At 40.7% G+C, this 21982-nt stretch overlaps 1 protein-coding gene across 3 annotated transcripts in view; it reads left to right on the top strand.

Moving 5' to 3' along the window:
• The window catches only part of grid2 (glutamate receptor, ionotropic, delta 2), a 434177-nt gene that overhangs the window by 388486 nt on the left and 23709 nt on the right, over nt 1–21982 (top strand). For all 3 annotated transcript variants that reach the window (XM_035639568.2, XM_035639565.2, XM_035639566.2), the window contains exon 14: nt 14064–14230. In XM_035639568.2, coding sequence (XP_035495461.1) covers nt 14064–14230 — 167 coding nt within the window. The remainder of the gene's footprint in view (nt 1–14063; nt 14231–21982) is intronic.

Below are 21982 nucleotides of genomic sequence, written 5' to 3'. Positions count from 1 at the left end.
GTAAAATAGATGATAAAGCACATTGTGGGGAGTGGATGCTTTGCAATTGACAGCAAGTAGGACGTGCAGTGGATGAGCTCTCAGTCAGGCCCCAGCCCCCGGTCCTCCAAATATGGTTACTTCTGTTTTTTTTTTAAACAAGATGGCGCTGGCCAAAATGCTTAACTCGAGGCTTCAAAACAGCAGTTCACAAGCACCATGACATCATGGTGGGTTGCCACTTGGCGTACACAAACAAAGCAAGGGATGGGATGACTGATCAGAGGTTCAGTCTGACTCTGTCATTCTGTATGATTTAAAATCATTAGTTTGGCTCTGATTACTTTCTTAATAAAACACCTCCAGTAATGAACTTTGTGGCCTTAACGATATCCTTTTCACCCTTAATGAGACAGCTCACCTTAATGACCCAGAAGAGAAGGTAGATTAACATTGTGTTTGTGTGATTGTTTTCTATATATAGAAATGTAGAACAATCGAATAGGCACATATTTAGCCCTGATAAAGTAAGCAGACAAATACCAAAAGGTAATCAAACACATACACGTAAAAATAATTATGGGACCGTTGGTAATGCAATTAACATCATTTAGCATGCTCTCTTTATGCAAGAGATTGTTTTTTTTTTCTTGGATTCTTTTTTAATTCTATTACTTAAGTACAAAATACAAAGATACAAATCATTGATACATTTACAGGCCTGAAGGAGATTCCAATGCACTCACAGATTGGCAGAGAGAAATATGGAGGAGTACAAAAGCAATTAGGCCATTAGAAACATAAAGAGCAAAGTTGCTTAAGTTAGACAACAACATTAATCAAAGGGCCAAATGGCCCTGCTGAACAAAAAAAGAGGGGGGGGAAACTTTTTAGGCACTTTTTTCATCGAGTCATTTCTAGCCAGCTCTGTGACCTAAAGCGAACCGTTAGACAACATCTTGATTTCCAAGATGAAAACAGGATAAGTAAATTTGTGTGAATCACTGTAACACCCCTCTGTATTTTTGGTTTTAAGGAGGGAGAGGCAGTTTCAATTACTGGATTATAGATAAATTACGGTGAGGAAATAGGGGCTGGAGGGACTTGAAAACAAGAGAAGAAGAAGGCATGATATACATTGTTTTGATGGTGGGATATCTTGTTACAACTGACCCCACTTTGTTATCCACACCTCACCCTCAGCCGATTCCATTTCTCATTCTGCCTCCCTCCCTCCTCTGTTGCACCCTTCAGCTATACAGCTAAGGTCTTTGTTTGTCTTCACTACTTTTATTCTTAATATAAACCCTTTCCCTCTGTCAACATTATCTTTCCCATATCTTCTGCCCTCTTTCTGTCATTTTTCCTTCTTTCTACCTTCTCTTAGTTCTGTTCTTGTGAATGCTTTAGGATTTTTGTCTTTTATTCCCCATCTCCCCCTTTCCTACACCTTGCCTTTCTTCTCTTCTCCACCCCTTTGCTCATGGGCTTCTGGACAGTGTCAATGTATCTCTCTCTCTTGCATGCTCTCGAACTTTTCTCTCATTTTCATGCGGCTTGCTGAGCAGCCATGCGGCTTGCTGAGCAGCCATGCTCTGCACTTTTATCTCTGTCTGTGGGAGCGGAGGCGGCCCAGTGCCAGCGACTAATGGACTTTTGGAAAACACGGACAGCCATGCATCACAGTCTGGAGAACTAGGGAGACAGCCAGGAAGAATGCGTAAAGGAGCCGGAAGGGAGAGGGGTTTTGGGAGAGAGACTTACAAAGGAACGGTAGTGGTAGCAAAGGAAAAAATAAAGTCAGAGGTTCCTTTAAAGCAACACGGGATAAAGAAAGCCTGGGAGAGCAGAGCTGAAGCCCGTGGAGCTATAATCAATAATGAGATCTGCGATCCATTCTCACTTATTTAAAAGATGTAACACTGCACAACACTTCCCATAATTTCCCCATGCGACCTCGTCAGCCAGCCTCAGGATGTTCTTCAAACTGAGAGGAAGCGCACGAACACTGCAATATTCAGTGCAACTGCTTTACATTGGTTGGAAAGCCAAAAATTAAGAGTGGTAGCAAGAACTATATATCAAATAACTGACGGAGAAAGACATTTGTGAGTAAAACATAATAATCCAACAATTAAAATGTTATAAACATATTGAATAGATGCAAGATTTTGGATCAGAAATATGAAATTGGACCTTTTTAGTACAAAAATGTTATTGTGTGTTCTAAATGTACGTTTGCATTCTTCCATGCTCACAGAAACATTAATAACAATTTATGTTACATTTTCCATGCTATTTTTATTCCCTTATTCACGCTGTAGAAGTGTGATATGTTGTCATTCATGTTGAACTGAAGCCCCTTAAAACCATCCGGCACCACCCACCATTGTTCAAGACTGTGAAGTCTTGAATCATTAAAATGGCTCAAATTTATGCAGATGTCCTTTGCATATATATACTGTGTATATATATATATAAAACTTTGGACGTCCTAACACCAATAATGCCTCCCTAAAAACTTGAAAGCAGCTCATGAAAAGATGAGAGAGATCCATCTGAGCACCATAATAATTGGTCAGAATATTAATGGAAACACTCTAAGAAATTAATGATTTGCAGTTAGTGGGCGAATTAAAAATCTGTCTGAGACTAAATAGAACAGCTTTTTTCTCGAGTGAGACCGTTGAGCTGAAGGCTTGCTCACACTGCACCACATCTATAAAGCTTCTCTTGTAAGCACACAGCATTAAGGATCCCATTAACACAAAATGTTTATTTTTATTTCTTGTAGCTTTTGTGTTGAACACCTCTGCCCTTCATGTCGATAAGAGTGTGCCTTTTCTGTTGTTTTACCTGAACTAATCACCCAACGTCCTCTCTGGACACATTTGTTTTTTTGTCCTCCGATACAACACAAGAACTGTTTACCACAGCCTCCCCAGAAAGAAAAGCGAGAGAGAAGATTTTCAGTTGTGTCTTGAAACTTAGCAGTCAAATCTGACTGTGGTGGAATAACCCCTGGTGTCTGGGTCACAGCCCAGATTGAAGAGAATCCAATGCATGAATGTGTGCGCACACACACACACACACACACACACACACACACATGAGCCTCCAAGTATATCTACAGCCTGTGAGGGCAGAATGATTTCTGGGATGATGTTAACATTCCGCTCATGTCTGAGATGAACTGCGGGACAGGGTTCTGTGAACCATAATCATCACTGAAAGAACTCTGGGTAACCTGGTGTATGATCTGACGTGTCTGTATTGACAGAATGACTCAAGACACACAAAATATTTCCACTCTCAGCTTTTACACTTTTTTTTTAGACTTTTACAGTAACTTTTGGGTCAGAGCGGCCAAAAACGGTGAATGTAGAACTGCCAAGCAGCATTACAGAAGCAGAAGCTTTTGAAATTACGTCAGATTCTTTTGACCAACATGATCTGGGAGATTCTCTCCAGCAAACACCAGCTGTTCATTAAATTTGTGTGAGTGCGGCAGCAGAACCACTCATATTAACAGTGCTGTCGTGTAATATTGGCACCGTATGTCAGTCCGCCTGCTAACTGAAAAAAAAGTGATGTTGTGCTCTCATGGTGTCAGATCTTCTGTCTTAGTCTGACTGACATTCAAGCACTGAGGATTTTCAGCTCCTGCAGGTGAACTTTGGACTGGAATTCAAATTATGCTGTGATAAATAGCAACTTTTGAGAACAAAGTCACTCCATTTAATTACTCTCAGGAGCACATGAAGCTGAAGTGACTGTTGGTGTGAGAGCACTCGTGCACCTGAATGTGTTCCTGGAAAAGCATCTGAGTGTATCAGTCATCATTTCCTCTCCTTGCCTCCGTAACTTTCTTTCCCATGGTTCCAATTAAAAGCTCCCCCCAAATCTGACTGTGGTGCTTCCATATTATCAAATGCAAGTTTTAGGAATAGGAATGTATACTAAAATGCACAGAACTTGTCTGCAATGTGTGCCAGTTGTTGTTCCAAGCAATTATTCCATGGTGCTGTTGAGGGCCTTTGTCTACTTAGACCATTTGGCACCAAACCTCACCACTGAAACCAATGCTAATGAACTTAATTTAGGAAGGCTGGCAGCTTCTCACTGGTGGGTCAAACTGTGCAGCCTGCATTTAATCAGCCCTAAATATTCTCTGAATGGCTTCGGCAGCGAAGATGTAAAATTGGCACAAGACTTTCAGGATCCTGTCTTGAAATGGTGTCTGCAGAGTGTTGACCTTTGTGACATCACAGTGGTACGTTATAATTTTATCTTTCCTGGACCATAATCCCAGAGGTGCTTTAGAGAGACTGTTCTGCAGTAAAAAATAAAAGAAAGCTGCTTATTGCAGCCCATGGTTGGGTTTCATCGTTAGGCGACCTCTGGTGGCTGTAGTCATTATGGTGAGAGCAAACATGGGTGACCTAGTAGCAATGGCAACTAAACACATGACTCCTCTGTTTGTTTTATTCATGACAATTTCACAACCTTAACTTTGTACATGTTACTGTAACCATGACGATGAAAGTCCTTTAGCCTTGTGGTACTTATCTTAACCTAAACCACCATCTTTTCTTCAACCTAATCAATAACAGGTTTGTTATTGATGATGAAGGCACACTGCTGCTGGCGCATTCCACATGTTTATTATCATAGCTGCCTTATGTTCACGGGGTATTTCAGGGGATGCACATATGGATCATATCAGAGGGTAGAGTCAAATGTCCTTTATGGTAATTCAGGTTGAAACTTGTTGACTTTGGATGGGTTGGGATGCAGTCAGGATAAACGATAAACTTCGCAGCCCAAGGCCATGGTTAGTCTTTGTCAAAGATTTGCTGTGCTCTCCAAATCAGGACATAGCATTTTCTGTGGGTGCTTTTCTGAAAATGTTTTAACGCTTACCTTCCTCACATGCAAAAAGTGTAATTGGGACATTTAAGGTCCCTCAAGTGTAGTTCCACAAGAAGAGAAAGGTTGAGACTTGCTTGACTGTGACAGTTAAAAACAAAAGATAAAAGCCACACAGCAAAACTTGTTTTCTTTATGACCCCGACCAGTGGCCAGGAAATGTTCGGAGTGAACACAGTGCAGAGATTTACCAGCTACCAAATGAGGATGGGTGTCTGGTCTCATTGGTCTTGTCAGGGTGAGCAGCTCAGTAATCCATAATAACCTTGACATCAGTCACTGATCCTCCTCATGGAGAGGAGCAAGGTGGCAGACACGGTTCACACATTTAGTGTGACCACTGACCATGATTGAGTGGATGCCAACAAAGGGGCAGACCCAATGGGGTAGGACGTGCTCATTGATAAAGGGATGGAACTGGATAGTCGGATGGACAGACGGACGTTAAGGTTGACTTGAAGGATCACGTCCTTTCTCACCTCTAACATGGCGAAAAGAAACCAGAAAAGGAATCAGATAGATTTCACATCAGCAGTGGGGATGGTTGAGGTGAGAGAGTACGACACCTGAGAGGATCTTTGTTTTGCTCTTGGTTACCCTGCAGAGGGTATATACGAGAGAGAGAGAGAGAGAGAGAGTGTTTCAAAAAACACACTTATTCAATGAACTGGCACCACAGGGAGAACGGGTGATGGAAAGCTCACTGGACCACTTTCATCTCTGTATTTCACCCTGAAAGCACATATGTAGGTTCCCTGCATGAAAGGTTTGCTTTGTGTCTATATCGAGATTGTAGCTTTGTGTGGTTTATGTTTTCAAGGCCCCCTTTTTATATTAATAATGATGAATTTTCCAGCTGTCAGAGAGCTTATTGATATGTTTATGACTCTTAGATTAAGCCTTACAGAGCCATCCGTGCATGGGGAGATTTCGCTTCTCTTTCTTTGTATCTCTGTCAATCTGTGTCTGTTTCCTGTAGCTTTTGGCTGCCCTGTTGTGTGGATGACAGTGATGTACGCTGACTTTTACGCTTTTGCCAAGCAGAGCTACACACCAGTGGGTGACTGTGGTGCTGTCATCTGATTGGTTAAAAGTTATAGCAGTAGGGAGTTAATGAGTGGATTACACAGCAACAAATCATCCTGTTGTCATTTGATGGAAGTTGTTATTGGTGGACCAGAATATATGAGAACAACGCTGCGAGCCACGGCTTATGCGAGCAGTGTTCAGACCAGGGTCATCTGACAACACAGAGTAAAGAACCTTGTCTTAAGTCTTGAGGAATTGTTGCATTTATTTACTGACAAACTGTTTATACATTGCACTGCTTTCACAGCTACACTGCACGACTTCTAATTCTCTTGCCCAGTCACCCTCCTGACCATCTTAACCGTTTCATTGTTGTTGTTGATTTTCTTTTTTTTCTCCCACATGCATAATTGTGTCTCCTGCAAATTATGTTTCTATATACAAATGAACTGCAAGAGCAAATACATTTACTAGCTGGATTATGTTCAAAGTACCACACCAGCTAGTTAGTGCAGATAATGATGTACAAAGTGTGCAACTGTCACACCGTATTACTTTCACACTACTTAACTATACTTCTGTGGTAAGGTTTAGGAAGCTCCTTTAAATAACTATGGTAAAGTTTCTACTCCAGATGTCGTCTTCTGAACAATGAATGATGGTTACACATCACACAGCTTCAAGCAGAGTAGATTTAGGTGAAATATTATTGTCCTGTGGGAGGACTTCAGTTCCCAGACAAGGTTTTCAATAAAGGCACACAATAAAAGCTAACATAACAAAAACAACTCATCAATATAAATGTCAAATTAATGATTTCCAGACAGGGGAGAGAATGTCTTACAATTAAAAAAGGCTGTTCAGAGCACAAATACTAAGATTTAACAGAGATGAGGGCTGCTCTTTAATTTTGTTTGCAAATTAGAAAATTTAATTGGAACTTGCTCCTTTTCATTTGCAGTTTATATCTTTATATCCTCCTTATGGCTTGCAAATCTCATGTCCCTTTGTTGAGGTTGCATTTATAAGTTTGTCCTGGAATGAGTCCATATTGAATATAGGCCACATGATTTCACCAGCAACTGAGCTAGCTACCTCAGCTACGTTTACAATATGCTCAATTTACTTTGTTTCTAAAATAGGTAGGATATTCTATATCAGAATATTAAAAGAATAATTGTACATGATTAAAAAGCACTGCAGGTCATGGGATGTAAAACACAGGGAACATGTTTCATGCTACTTTGTATTGTAGACTGTTTAGGTCCCACTGTTGGTTCTGTGTTGCCGGGCAACAGGGCACAAGCGGGGAAGACACCCAGTAAGTGGCTGATCCCTCCTTGGTGTTAGTCACACATCACACACATCATATGTGAGAGCAAGAAAAACTGAAGGAGACAACAAGTGTACGTGGACACATGAGAAAATTGGAATGATTCATTCAGAGGCAAGCAAATGCAACACAGGACTTCACCATGAATAAGTTGAACAAAGGAAACAGAGAGAAATAATAATTTTTCTGCCAGATTCTATTAAGGGTGGCATCTTAGTTTTGGCTCACTGATCCGTCTCAGATGATCCGTCTCTCCAACATCTGTCTCCAATTACTCTTCTCTTCCGCTATCACATCTCTCATCGGCTTAACGGGGTCTGAGCAAAGATTTGCATACAGCATTGCAATAGGCGATTAATTTTTTTTCTTTTTTCTTTTTTTGCCTTATTCATGAAGAAACAAAGAGGACTAATGACAGCTGAGGGTAATTAAACAACAGAGAAAACAAAGAGAGGAAAGGGAGTGAAGAAGTTGTCACATCGTGTCTCAGGGGACGGAGGCGACTGTTGCCACCAGAGCAAGCAGTCGGAAAGAACGCCTCATGAGGGATTGATGCCACCTGCGTGCCAGGCTTTCATCATCTGAGATTTGGCCATGAGAGTCTTTGTGTATTTTGCTCCTCGGAAGAGTGAAATGATTGTCAATGATTGTTGTGTGAGAAGTACTGCAAAACTCCAAAAATATATTTGTAAATAAAGGAGGTACGATTGAATTTTCTATTGTATTTCTACATCCCAAAGCATCTCCTCTCCTGTACAAGACAATTAAAGAAAAACTACAATGCATTCACAAAAGGTCAATTTAAAGGAGCGATTGCATTCATGTTCACTATCGTCTTGAGTTATTTGTTTTGTGTGGTAGTGTTTTGTTATTAAAACATAGTATAAATCTACACTCCAACCTTCTCCTCACAGGGTTCAGGAGACACTCTCATGAAACAACCTTCCTCATGTATATTGATGCAGTAAGGAAAGGTGTCGTCTGCACTTTGATTGATTCGCTTGCACCTAATCTTATCTTCATTCAGGTCGTCACATATCTGCAGGAAGCCAGCTATAGTGCAGACTGGCGGGACTATTTGGCTGGGGAGCAGCCTCTCATCGAAATGCTCTATGATTTGTCAAACGAGACCCAGACAAGAGGCAGCAAGTGAGATGCAAGTAAAAGAGGCAGAGAGGGAACCATCCGAGACACAGAGCTAGACGGCTTGACGCAACTCATGTTAAATAACAAAGTAATGCATGAATAACCGACTGACCAGAGCACATAACTTCCCATTTAGGAAACATTTCACTTCCAATGTGGCTCTGGCTCCAGGATCGTTCTGAGCGGGTCGTCCACTAACCAGTGGTTTGATACCTCCAGTGGCATTCTGTAGTATCCTTGGGCAAGAGGTTGAACCCCTAAATTGCCCCAGACAGCTGTGCCAGCAGTGTGTGAATGATGTGTGATAGAGGAAGAGTGCCGTGTAGTGCAGTATGAACATGTGTGCGAGTGGCAGAATGTTGCTTGCGCTGTAAAGCACTTTGAGTGGTCAACAAGACTTTAAAAGCGTTACCTAAGTCCATTTACCATTTCTCAGAGGCTAAACACTGAAGATTTAACAAATCAACCTCACACTTGGGCACACATTTTTATTTGCCACTTTGAAATTGTTTGTAATGTAAAGATGTAAATTTGGAGGTGAGACAAAAGATGTTTTTTGATATGTGTGAGTTTTAACATAGAGCACAATGAAGACTACTTCTATTGCTTTTGCATGTGCTGTGCCCTCGAGGGGATCTCTCTTTCTGAGGGAGTAGAGGAGGAAGAAAGTTTGACAGAGAGCGAGAGGGAGAGAGTGGACCCTGGAGTAGTTTAGCCCTTTTGAAGTTTCCAGCATGGCTTGACTCTGAAGCCGAACTGTTTGAACCACAGATGAGATAGAAGGAGCTCTTGAAACCGGCCAACACACTCATTGGGCCAGTTCTGTGATGTAATTGGAAAGTGTTGTCTAGAGAGAAACGTCAGAATGTGTATGAGGTATGTGCTCACCTTGAGGAATGTGGTCATAGGTGACTTTAAAGGGGCCATATTTTACACCTTTCTGGTGTTTTATTTGAAGTTTTGATATCACTAAGAAGATATATTTGTTGTTTTCTTCAGGACCAAACAATATCTCAATATGGTTTTATAGCTCTCCTTTCAGGAGCTCTGCAAAGGGACGAGGCGATTTTGGCCTGTCTAATTAATATTAGACAGGCTAATATTGAGCCTCTATTCTGATTGGCCGACTGTTTTCTGAGTGACGCACGGCCAGGCCAACCACAGGGTCTTGACGACAGGAGACAACCAACAACCTCATGTTTTGCATCCGTGCGTAGTGGTGTTTGTCAGCATAGTATGAGCGAGATTGAGAGAGAGAGAGAGAGAGAGAGAAGAGCTGCACCCAGCAGCAATGCTAATCAAAATGGTCTGTAAACTAACTGATGCTTCCTGGGCATTAGCCACTGGTCTCTTATATTAATATTTTTAGGAAGCCTGTGCCATGATTACATATTAACAAATAACAATGAAGCCTGTGCACTGACGTCAGGAAGCTGACATCCAACGACTGAACAGCCTTTCCTCGACACTTTCTCGTGTTGTTGATAGCTCAGCAACGGAATGACGGGTGGGCCGTGCTGGGGGAACGGCTGAAGGCGGTGAATGTGCAGCTGTGACATCACATTCCTACGGATGTCCTGACGCCACACGAAAAAAATTAGAGCTGCTGAATGCAGGCTGTGTGTATTTGTCACTTTTACGGTACTTACAGAGCACTTCGTTTATTGTGTAAAAAGACAGGACATCTCAATTCTGACAATATGGTGCCCTGTAAGTCCACACTTCACCTTTCGTTTCATTTTGCTTCATCTGGCTTCAATTGTGATTAAAAGATTGCATAAAGGGGGTTTGGGATCTCCATCCAGCCTTGTATAGACAATTCTTCTTTCGAAACACACAAAAAATACACCTTTCAATGGACTTAAATTCCAATATCTGTTTGTTGCTCATGTGTGAATTGTTAATGTCAATTGAAAATTTAAAAAAAGGAAGAAAGAAATGGGACCCAGGGCACTAAAGGTGGACAGAGATTTCAAGTGGAAACACGAGGACTCAAATCCAGGGTGTCCCAGGTGCTTGTAACAGTACAACCCTGAATAGGACCATGGCCCATTCGCAAGGTTACTCTGTGAATGCAGATGTTGCTGGCATGCAGCTGCCTTGCCTAGACAATACCGCCGAATCCTCACCAAACTCGAGAGCTCTTTCCTCTCGCCTGCCGGTGACCTTACATGTCTCATAGTAACAGGCAGAAGGGAGAGTTCAAGTCTTTTTCCTGTTTCCTTCAACTCATTTGGTCCCAGGCATGCTGCAGACCTGAGGGATGTGAGCTAGGAGTGTCACACAGTTGGACAGTAGTAGTATCTTTGACGGTTTGAAAAAAAGAAAGGTAAAACAAAGTCAATTTAACATGCTCTTAGTCAAGGGGCGGTAAAGAGAATAATAAAGGCTTCCAGAGATTTCTCTGGCCCAAACAGTTCCCAGCCAACAGTTATGAGCTGCTTAAACGATCACAGTCACCTAAGGCTTCACAGCAGCAGGTGATAGCCGGCCTGCGACGCCCTCACTGCGATGTTACCCCTCCGATCGGGATTTTGCCTCAAGTAAATTTGAGCCAATATTAAACTGATGCTTTGCATCCAGAGTACTTTTGTGCAACATCAAATCAAGTGCTCCCTATTCAGTGGTACATTGTCTCTGTTCATGAAACCAAGCAGGTGCTGCAGGCAAGAGCCTTTCCCTTCACAGGCTCCAGCATCATTTGCATTGCGGGGGCAATTCCTTTTTATGTGACCGTATGCTACGTTGGCATTGCTATAACTATTATTTTACTGTTAAGTACAGTTTAATCTAATTAAAACACAAAGTTCTATTGTGAAGTAAGGATGGGAAGATTTGAACCGTGCTCAATTTCACGTGACACCATGTGAGGTCCCAAACTCCTGAGTGAAAAACCATGGCATGATTTGCCTGATTACGCTTCTGCCGAATTCTGGCTGGACAGTAAAATCTAAGATGTTCTAACATGCCAGTGTGTTTGTGAGAGTAAAAAGTTTCATACCACTTTATTCCATTAGGCTTTCTTATTGCAGAAGTAACAACATTCAGTGTGCAGCATTAAAGCCAGAAGCACTCAACCTTTTCCTCCCCCATATTGTGTTTTGAAGATTTTAGACCAGGTGTGTTATGCACATTCACTTATTGTTGCTTTATACAGGCTCCATTTTATACTCTTTTGAGTGTTTCCTTTGTTTTGATCTGTCTCTTCTATGAATATTGGTGGATGAAGAGTAATGCAAGTTATTTCCGCTCTCCATTATTTCAGTAAACACATTAATTCCACTCTGCTCTTTCTTCTTAAAGGCATCAACACAGAGGCTTTTAAATCCACGCAAACTCGATTCTGCTTGTCTTTGTGTTCTTTGCCTCACAGTCTTGTCGTGATACAAATATAAGCAAAATATTTCCTCAAAATCTAAATTCAGACGACCGGATTGGAAGTTGTGTCCACTCTTAGCTTGATTGACAGGACTTTTATAATGAATGGGCTTTTAAACAACTAAAATGGATGTTTTCCTTTTCTGAGAAAGGGTTTGTCTACACCATTTGTTTGCCAATACAGAAGTATAAAATTGCCTTTAGTATTTATTGTTGTTGACAAAATTCTGATTTCCTATCAAGACACCATTCCTGTGAACTGAGCAAAAATCTGAAAAGTTGAAAAACAAGAGAGATGACTTCCTCATCTTCACTTGCATTTTGACAACATGAATCTCTAGACTTGTCAAAGGGTTGTGCAAGTTTAAACATGTCTGACATTAATTGATGACATTGATGGAGGAATGTGTCACGTGACTTTAATTCATCTTTCCTCTTGAGAGCGATTTTATTCTCAGGGGTTATGGCCACCTTTAGTTCCACGGTGAGAACTTTTATGCTTAGAATTCAGACACTTCGTATGCTAAAGGATTAAGTCAATGTTCATTAGATAAGTAAAGCTTTGGTTGTGTTTTCAGTGTGGCTGACATCAGAGGTCATTGGGAATAAAAACTCTTTTCAGGCCTTTTCAGCTAACCCTAGTGTGGAAAAAAATTGTTCAATTGTAAGCAGCTGAAACAGATTTTTTACTAATTTCTTAGTACAAAGCCCATAATCTTTCCAATTCAAAAGAAATAATGAAAAGCCATAAAATTATTCTTCAAAGTAATAAAGCACTCTTCCTACTCTTTTTAAGGTTGTAAAGAGCAGAACGAGCCCTTATAATGCCCTGTAGTGAATTATTGCACTCACACACACACACACACACACACACACACACACATGAATACAGGCACGCACACAACCCCCAAAATTCACACGAACACACTTCAGAGAGGACTACAGACTGTGAAATTATCCAATCAGAGAGTCTTGTCGGTTCTCAGACATTAGTTATCACACATAAGCCAACTGAGGTGACATAGCACACACACACACACACACACACACACACACACACACACACACACACACATACACATACACACACACGCTCATGCACACACATGCACAATAAAGACAGAGGAGCTTGAAAATTTCATGAAGCTCCATTAAAGTTAATGACATACCTAGTCCAAAATAAATGTTGGAAAAAGAAAAGAAAAAGATCAAAAGCGTGTGTTTGTGTTTGTGTGTGTGTGTGTGTGTGTGTGTGTGTGCGTGCATGTGTGTGTGTGCGTGTGCATGTGCGTGTGAGAGAAAGAGAGAGAGAGAGAGAGAGAGAGAGAGAATTGTCAGCACAGAAGTGTCAGAATGCATATCTTTTGGCCAGGCTGTTTATTCTCCACTTTTCATTTTAATGTAAAATATACATTTGTTGAATGATGATGAGAAGCCACGTTGACAACAGGCACCAAAATACTTTAAAACAAACTGTTATTCTTGCCTTCAGTCACTTTGAACCTCAGTTTCTTCTTAACCACGAGCTGCAAGCACATACTTTACACCTACCTACAGTTTGATCACACATAAGCAAAACAAAGACAGACCCATCAAAATGTAAAATGTGTCGAAAAAAACGCGGGGCACAGTAATGATGAGTCAACAGGCCATGAAGGCTTGAGCATCTACAGTCAATTGCTGTGACTTTTAAGTTTTTCATCCTTCAGTAGACAAAGACTTTACTTATGGTACAACACGATAATCATTGGTTATGAAATATCCGTGTGCCGGGGTGAATGAGTCATTTAAGACCACATTTTGAGCACATTCACAAAGACACACAAAGGAAAAACTTCATAACTTTCATGCAGTTTTGTTGCGGGCATTTGCAATGAGGTTTGTTGTGAGAGACATTGTTGTAATTGAGGGCAACTTCAACAAAACTCTGGGAGTATACAGTAAATAGATGTTTGAATCAATGAATGTCAGAGGGTAGTTAAAACAAGTAGACATTAAACTAAGAATTAAAGAATGAAATACACAATGCATATGACATATTTCTCGAGGTAAATATCTGCGATATACTGTTTCAACATTATGCGTCGTCATCAGGCAGAGATGTCGCGATGCCTCCGCTTATGTTCATTTAATTTGAGTGCTTTTTGTCAACTGACTAAATGAATTCTCAAACAGATCGAGAAACTAGTTCTTGTGTAACCCGGGGTAAAGATGCACCGTCCCGAATATTGTTAACCGTGCGTCTTTTCTTTTTCTTTCTTTCTTTTAGGTGAAGTCTGGCCGGTTTGGCTTTGTGTGGGACACAGCTGTGCTGGAGTACGTTGCCAACAATGACGAGGATTGCTCCTTCTACACGGTCAGCAGCAGCGCACCAGACCGTGGATATGGTATCGCCATGCAACACGGCAGCCCCTACCGGGACATTTTCTCCCAGAGGTAGGAGACGTAACAGTACACAACAGTCAGCGGCATCCTTGACTGCATTTCCTCCGCCATGTAAAGCACATTTCTCGCGGAGCTGGCCTTCACTTTTGTTCTGAACTGTTTATTTCAGTCATAGTGCGCTCAGTTTTAGTTTGAGAAAAAATATCCTCCACTTTTGTGATGAGTCATGAAAAATCGCGTTCATATATATTCAACTTCCGGAGAGGTCGTGTTAGATTTTAACGACTCCTCCAAATTTATTTCAGCCAAATAAAAGTGGCCACCCCTGTAAAGTCTGCCCCTCGGCAGTGCTTGGAGAATCCTCTCTCTAGGTCAGACACCAAGTAAATAGTAGAATAAACTTCACATTGATCTTATAGAGGAAAGGGTCGAATGGCACTTTCACGGCGTGGGTGCAGTTAGGTCGCTTAACCTCAGTATGAACTTTTGGTTCACGTCGAGGTTGAGCAAGTGTGACAACTCAGCATCACGAATAAGAAGACTTGACTGTGTAGACGTACCCGCACTCATCCCAGCTGTTTGTCTAGTGGCTGTAGCGTACAGTGGGAGTTTTGTTGGTATCTCACGGAACAAGACAGTAACTGAATGTATTAATTTATCCATTCGCTATCTACTGTATATGGTCATTTGGACTAATATCTGACTCCACACAGAGGTCATTAATCATTGTCATCTGTGTTGCGTTTCTGCGAGTGTCCTTCTTTGTTTGCTTGCATTTATTTTTTGACGCCATACTGTGATGTAATTAACCACATCACTAGATTGCAGGTTCCGTTATATGAGGTGAAGGGTGGCGATGAGGGCCATATAAGGATTGTTTGCATCCCTACAGAGAATCATGTTGGCTTTATCCATGAGTAACACATGAGATCATTTCAAGATGGGAGGTGAACAAAAATGTTTAATGCCTTAATTTAAGCTGCTGTTATTTGTATCATGTTAAATAGTCGGTCGTATTTTTTGTGTGGCAAGAGATGGAAACACATTTTAAATGCGTGGGTCGAAAACATGTGAGCTTTACTTAGTGATTCAAGATATGTCTGTTTATAGTTGCATATCCGGTGAAGCGTTTCGCTCCAGAATATTGCCTATCATGGCTGTTATTAAAATAAACAAGCAATTAATTGACAGGCCATGTTTCCAATCCCCTCCTATTATTTCAGGGGCAATGTAACACTCTCGGGAAGACATTTTGTTCACACTGGTCCCCTTGGGTCACACGATGATAGACAGAGAAATAATCAAGAGAAAAAATAATCACAGTAATAATTGTTTTGTTTTTCTTTGCTTTGAATTTTATCATTTTTGTTTCTGTTTCATATGGATTAATAAAGCAAGGAAGTGCCAAGTAGAGGTTGAACCAGAATTTTATTAGCCTTGTACATCATAGAAAGAAATGTTTTGTTCTGCTTGATTATCTCTGGGTGGGCCAGTCATAACAAATCTGGCAACTTGCTGATGCAGCTCTCAATTGGATTTGTTTACTGGTCCACCTCCATTTGTGAACATAAAATAATAATTTACTAATAAGATTTTATGTTTTTATTTGTCTGTGCAATAACTCGACCTGCATTTGAGCAGAACGTAATTATCTTTAATGATAGCAATTAAAATTAAATCTATATTTGTATGGTTGTCTGCATAGGTTTGCTTGGAAAAAGGAAAAGGAGAACTCCTATTAAATTATGCAGCAGCCAGTCTCCTTCAGCAGAAATAAACCTAGAATGCGATAACAGCACCTTTCTTTGAAATACTGAGGACAAATGTTGTGGAACTAGTATTTCAGCATGATAACATGATTATGATGTCTACAGATGACACAGGCTGCAGTATCTGCACCAAAGGCAGAACAATTCTACTTTCATCAGTGCTACAGTGCATTGTTTGAATCTCATCCATTAAAGTAGATTTCTAAAGTATTGGGCAAAAGGTATCCAAAAACCACCAGAGCCTATGGGAGAATTTATAAAAAGCAGACTACATCTGCTACGCACTGACACAGTCTCAGTGTAACGATACTGATGACAATATCAGTATGCTCTGACAGGCATGTTTCTCTTTTCATTTTTCAATTGATATTTCATGTCTTGACAAGACAAGATACGACATGACAGAAAAACACAATAATGAATACAGCCTCAGGCTTTTCTATCTTTGTTTTATAAGAACACGATGTATATCAAGATCTCTGTAAGGCTTTTGATTCGGGCTATCACATCAAAACACTGTCATAGATTTGTTTTCCATACATTTGGATAATTCTGGTTACAGCTTATTTTCTTGCTGGAAGACTGCTTTTGCTTTCATTTGCTTTTAAATCAGGCTTTGTTGAATACTTAGGTGTCCCACAAGGATCAATATTAAGTCCCCATTTATCTATATATACCATCTGTTATATTATCTGTGCTGGATTAAGATTCATTTACAATAAACTACTATAAATTATTCGAACACATTTTGAAGTTAAATGTCCTCAGAAAATAACATTTAATAACATGAACAGAGAAAATAAACACACTCATATAAGATTACACCAGTAATTGATAAAGATCCACATAGGCAGAGATAGTGTGGTATAGTTGAAGATGGAATCTTACTTTCTTACTATGTGTGTGCGTGCAAAAGGCGTGCGCGTGTGTGTTCCAAATACTTTTTGAGAACCATTTACTATCTGCAGGTCCTGGCGGTGATATGAGAGATGGAATTTATTTGCCATGATACTTTAAAGAGAAAAAGAGAAAGGCAGTATCTGTAGAAATAGACCGACTGTTATAACTCAATTGTCTTCATCCACTATATTTTGTGAAGAATACTCTGCCCGAGTTCAAGTGCACCACCTCTTCATGCCCATGTTCCTGTGTGTGTGGGAGTGTGTGTATATCTGGGTGTATTTGTTGGAGCTGTAGAACAAATAATGTGCGACTGTGTACATGCTTGTAGGTGTAAATGTTCTATGATTGATGGAGACAGTCTGCAGATTTATCAGAGTAAAAAAAAAAAACAGCACAGTGGTGTAAAGGATTGGTCCGCTAATTCAAACTGACCGCCACTGACAAGTTGTTTTGAAGAGCTGAAGGGGCAAGATTGTGGAACAAATAAAAAATAAACCCTCTCTCACAGACATGTATTATTTTTGTCTGTGTGTGTCTGCAGGCATTGATGTGAAAATATCAAGAAGAAGATTTATATGTCATATTATTATTTAATCCATTGCAAATGGACATCTGTAGGTTGCTGCAGTCTGAGAAGATAAGATATTGGCCAGACATTGTATTGTGCATATTGAACATGAAAATGTACAATTTAGTCGCAAGATTGATGAGCTACCTCATTGTGTGGTATTATGGTTTGGACTGCAGAATTTAAATCTTGACTTGATCTTTGGTGTAGCAGGTACAACAAATTTAATGAAAGCCAATGATAACCATCAGTTGGAATAAGCATAGCAGAGAAAATGAATTATATGCACATTAGTATGATATTAGGGTCATGCTATCAAAGCATTGCTTTCAGAGAAATTTTTCTTTTCAATTTCAGCATACATTTGCTGTGCATGGCGTTCAGGATCTACAATAACAATGATACTGATTTGATTAAGGGCCCGCTACTCATTACATTCAATTCATCTACAAAGTTGCATTCATATTGTGGATTTATTACCTTGCTGCCGGCGAGTGTCCATCAGTGGGCTCCTGAAATAGAGCCGAGGCAGAGTGTATTTCTGTGTGGACCATTGCAGTGGATGCTGTGTGTTACCCCTGAGGGGCCAAATGACGTATGCGACAGCGGCAGCTCATTGCTGCAGTCCAAGATACATCACACCTCAGAGACCACAGGTTAAATTGCAGTGGTTAGCATTCCCCAGTAAAGTGGGTTTCAAATTTTGAAATAAAATCAACCTCTTATTCTGGGGCTTGCAATTTCCTGCCATGGTAACTATTGCCCATCAGATGATCGGACTTGATGAGCTTGACCTGAACAGTTTGAAGTTTGTTCAGATTGATAATTTTCTCATTCTTCAAGGAGATACACGTCCTGTAAGAGGTGATGTGTGGTGTGTGTGAGCAAGATGTATGTGTACCGCATATGATAACTATAAACATTATTTATTTATTATTTATTTTTTGCAGTCTCCATTTCAGTTCTTCGATTCCTTCTACACAGCCTCAGCTCCTTTATGTATTTATTTCAAATCCTAACCGGACTATAAAAGTCCGGCCACAGTAAGTGACGTGTCACCAATATGAAAGTAGTAAAATAGTTCTCGTCTAAAAGTTGTTTTTAAGTGATATTAAAGTGCTCTGGGTCACAGTGAACACAACGTAAACTGTACATGGTTCATAAAAATAGTTTGATTGTGATTCTATCTTATATTCCCGAAAGCTTTCATATCAGCAGCTCTGATGACAGTCAAATAGTTCAAAGAAAAACTGTTGATGAACTGACTTTTGAAAGTTTGATTATTGCGAACCTTGCAGTGAAATTTACTGAATCGTGCAGGGGATTTTTTTTTCCTTTGGAAATGTGTATGGTAGAGATAGACTAAACTGCACCATCGAAGGACACTTATAAGTGGCTTTTAAATATGTCTTTGTAAATCTTACAGCTTCTAAACAGAGTCTGCAGAAGGGGACTTGGGGTTTTATATCTGGTCTTGTACTATTAGCTCTCTGTCACAGCTTTCACAGTAGTAAACTAGCTCGGACAAAAAAAGTATTTCTTACAGGTCTCTGTTATTCCCCCTGTAATGCAGCCAATAAAAATTCTCATTACGCCTGAACCTTAGAATAAAATCCAGTCAACTGTATGTAAGGAGGTTTGCTTACTGTCAGTCACGCATTGAAACTCGGTGTAGTGACATTATTAGCCACCGAAATCTGCCCTCGAGGTGAACCTTGCAGCTAGTCCATCAGTCAATCAACAAAAAAAGTAGAAGGCAACAGTTTTGATAATTCTTCAAGAAATGTTCCGCGATTTCCAGCTTTTCCGTGGTGCTGGTTGTCTGCTTTCCTTTGTTTTATGTCATTTCTATCACAAACAGCTGTTGTTTGTTGTTCAGGAAAAAAAAGAGTTTTGTATGACATAGTTTGTGTCACTGCACAACAGAATTTTAGCAGCATTAGCTTTTATACTTTGTCGTCTCTAACTCTGTATAATGCTACTATTTTTGACTTCAGTTACTCTTCTTTTCTTTTGGGGGCCCATGGAGCAAGTGATATATTGAGTTGAGTACTCGTCTTTTGGGGGGTTTACTTTTTCTTCCCCTGTCTCCCTGTCTCTCTCTTTCCCAATGATTGATTTATTGTATTTGCCTTTTGTATTCTTTACTAATCTGTAACTCCAAGTTTTCAATTTCCATTCTGATCCCAATGGGATGGGAGGGGGGACACAACACAATTACTGTAGAGTGGAAAAAGAGACACTTGGATGCAAAGAAGCATTTGCAGCACCTCCTGTGCATGGTTCAAACTCATTCCTATTTTGAATGTAATCAGATTATATTTGAGCTTTATGAATAATCAAAATAAAGCTTGATCAACCAAGATATATGAATCAAAACCTCTCCCTCCCCATCGTACAGATACACTCGTTTCAACAGTGAGCTCAAGTTAAGACGTCGTCTCTGAAGCGCTCAGCTTCCAATCCATGGAAATCTTTATCCATGGAGGGAATAATGCATTTATTTTTGTGTCTTTCTCAACTCACAACTTTAAAGAAAGACATGTCTGCACACACTTATTACCTCCACACCAATTCATTTATTTATATTCAAGGTTGACTTTTTGGTTAAGAAGCACCTTTCTGATGACATTTTTAGTAAATCAATGGGGCCGTGTATAAGGGAATTAACTTTCTCTCTTTTTTTGAAGGGGGAACTTTAATCTCTGCAGCACGAAACAGATCAAGCAAGTGTTGTGCATGTTGCCTCCTACTCATCTGTTTTAACAACGTTGACATTGTTCCAGATGACAGCAAATCGATTTAATGTCAAGTGTCAATCTAATCTCCCCCGCTACCTCTGACTTTCTCTTGGCTTTTGTGCTCTGAAGCTGCCACTTTTCCTCGTGTCTATCACAGTCAAACTCAGCCCACATACATTCATCAAATCTTTATTAATCACAATTCGTGATGTCTCTCTCTCTCTCTCTCTCTCTCCATGTCACTCTCTTGCTCGCTTGGTGCCTTAATGGTGGTTAATGACTGTTTGACTTCTGTCTGTTGTTTATCATAGTTTGGCTTGATTATCTGTTCCACTTCACCCACACACTGTGGTTTAATGATGCTTAATTGAAAACTTTGTTGACAAAGTGTCTGACATTGGACCCCGACAGTGCTAATTGGAATAATTTAGCTTTGCAAACTTTACTTGAGGGACCAAAGACTCATGGGTAAATAACCTCTCTTACCCCATTCGTTGGGGTTCACTACGGAGACACACTGAAAGGGCAACGGCGTCCAAGTGATGAGCCCTGGTTCCTGAAGGAACAACGGACGGTCTTGTGTCGGGACACCGGTCCTGTGTGTTTCTCTGCGGAGTCTCCATTTTCCTGCTCTGTTTTGTTTTCAGACCCCTGCCCTGAGTGACACCTTTGCATTCAGCCTCTTGTCTTACCAAAAGCATCGCTGCGCACGATAAACTCTGTGGCTCAAACGAGAGTTATGCAATACAAGATTCTTGACACACATTTACTTTTTCACTTGACTTCACCGTGCTAGATGGACCATGGAACACATGGGTTTGCTGCGTATCTCGACTGTGCCATAATTTGTCCAGCAAAGAAAGAGAATGTCAGGCTCTAATGTCAGGGGGGACGCAACAATTATGGACTGAGTGTTTGTCAGAAGAAAATTGGGCGGGTTGGAAAGTTCACACAGCTCGAGCATTGTTTGCTGTTCTGCACAACTGAAGTAACGGGTTGTATACTCATAACTTGTAATTATTCAGCGATTATTGCTCAAGTCGGCTATAGCCCATAACATCTCTCCAAACCCACAATCAGTGTTTCAGAGCTTTTGCTGAGAAAATCAACATGTTTGAAATGCAAGGAATCTTTGTCTGTATGTATGTAAATTCACTTATCTCAAAAAACATTCATTCAGTCTACTTCAATCTTGGCAAGTGTGTTGCTGGGGGCCCAAGGAAGTGCAGTGGCAAATTTGGTGAAACCATTAACGTAAAATACATTTTGAATGAACAGGCGAACAATGCTCTGAGGCAGCGGGGGGCTGGGACTCATTATTGTGAACCTTGAAATGAAATTGAATGAATCGGGGAGTTTGTTTCTCTGGAAATGTGTATGTTAGACATAAACAAGAAACGTGTGTGTCCTTTCTTGGGCGGCTGTGGCCCAGGAGATTGAGTGGGTCGTCCACTAATCGGAAGGTTGATGGTTTGATGCCTGCGCTCTCCAGTCGATGTGCCGAAATTGCCCCTGATGTCGGTGTCTACAGTGTTTTTCCACTTCAAGGTTCCGCGTTCTGAGTCAGTCTTCACCGAACTCTGAATAAACAGGCCGGGAGCACTTTGTGCAGCGGCAGGGGGGCGCGGCTTCAGGACGGCAGGTCCTCACCAAGTCCGCTGCTGGTCTTAACTTGCCTTGTCTCAATCATTGCAGGTCACGTTTGCTGTTCAAAAGCTGCAACCAACAAAACCCCAGGCTGAGCAAACGGCCCTTTCCAAGCAGGCGTGTTTAGCACAGACACTGCACTAGTTATTGAAATTGTCAGGATGCCTGGAACATA

This window comes from Scophthalmus maximus, chromosome 19 (genome assembly GCF_022379125.1).
Source record: "Scophthalmus maximus strain ysfricsl-2021 chromosome 19, ASM2237912v1, whole genome shotgun sequence".
Lineage (NCBI taxonomy): Eukaryota > Metazoa > Chordata > Actinopteri > Pleuronectiformes > Scophthalmidae > Scophthalmus > Scophthalmus maximus.
The sequence above is the reverse complement of the archived record's forward strand: the minus strand, read 5'-3'. Positions and strand labels throughout refer to the sequence as shown.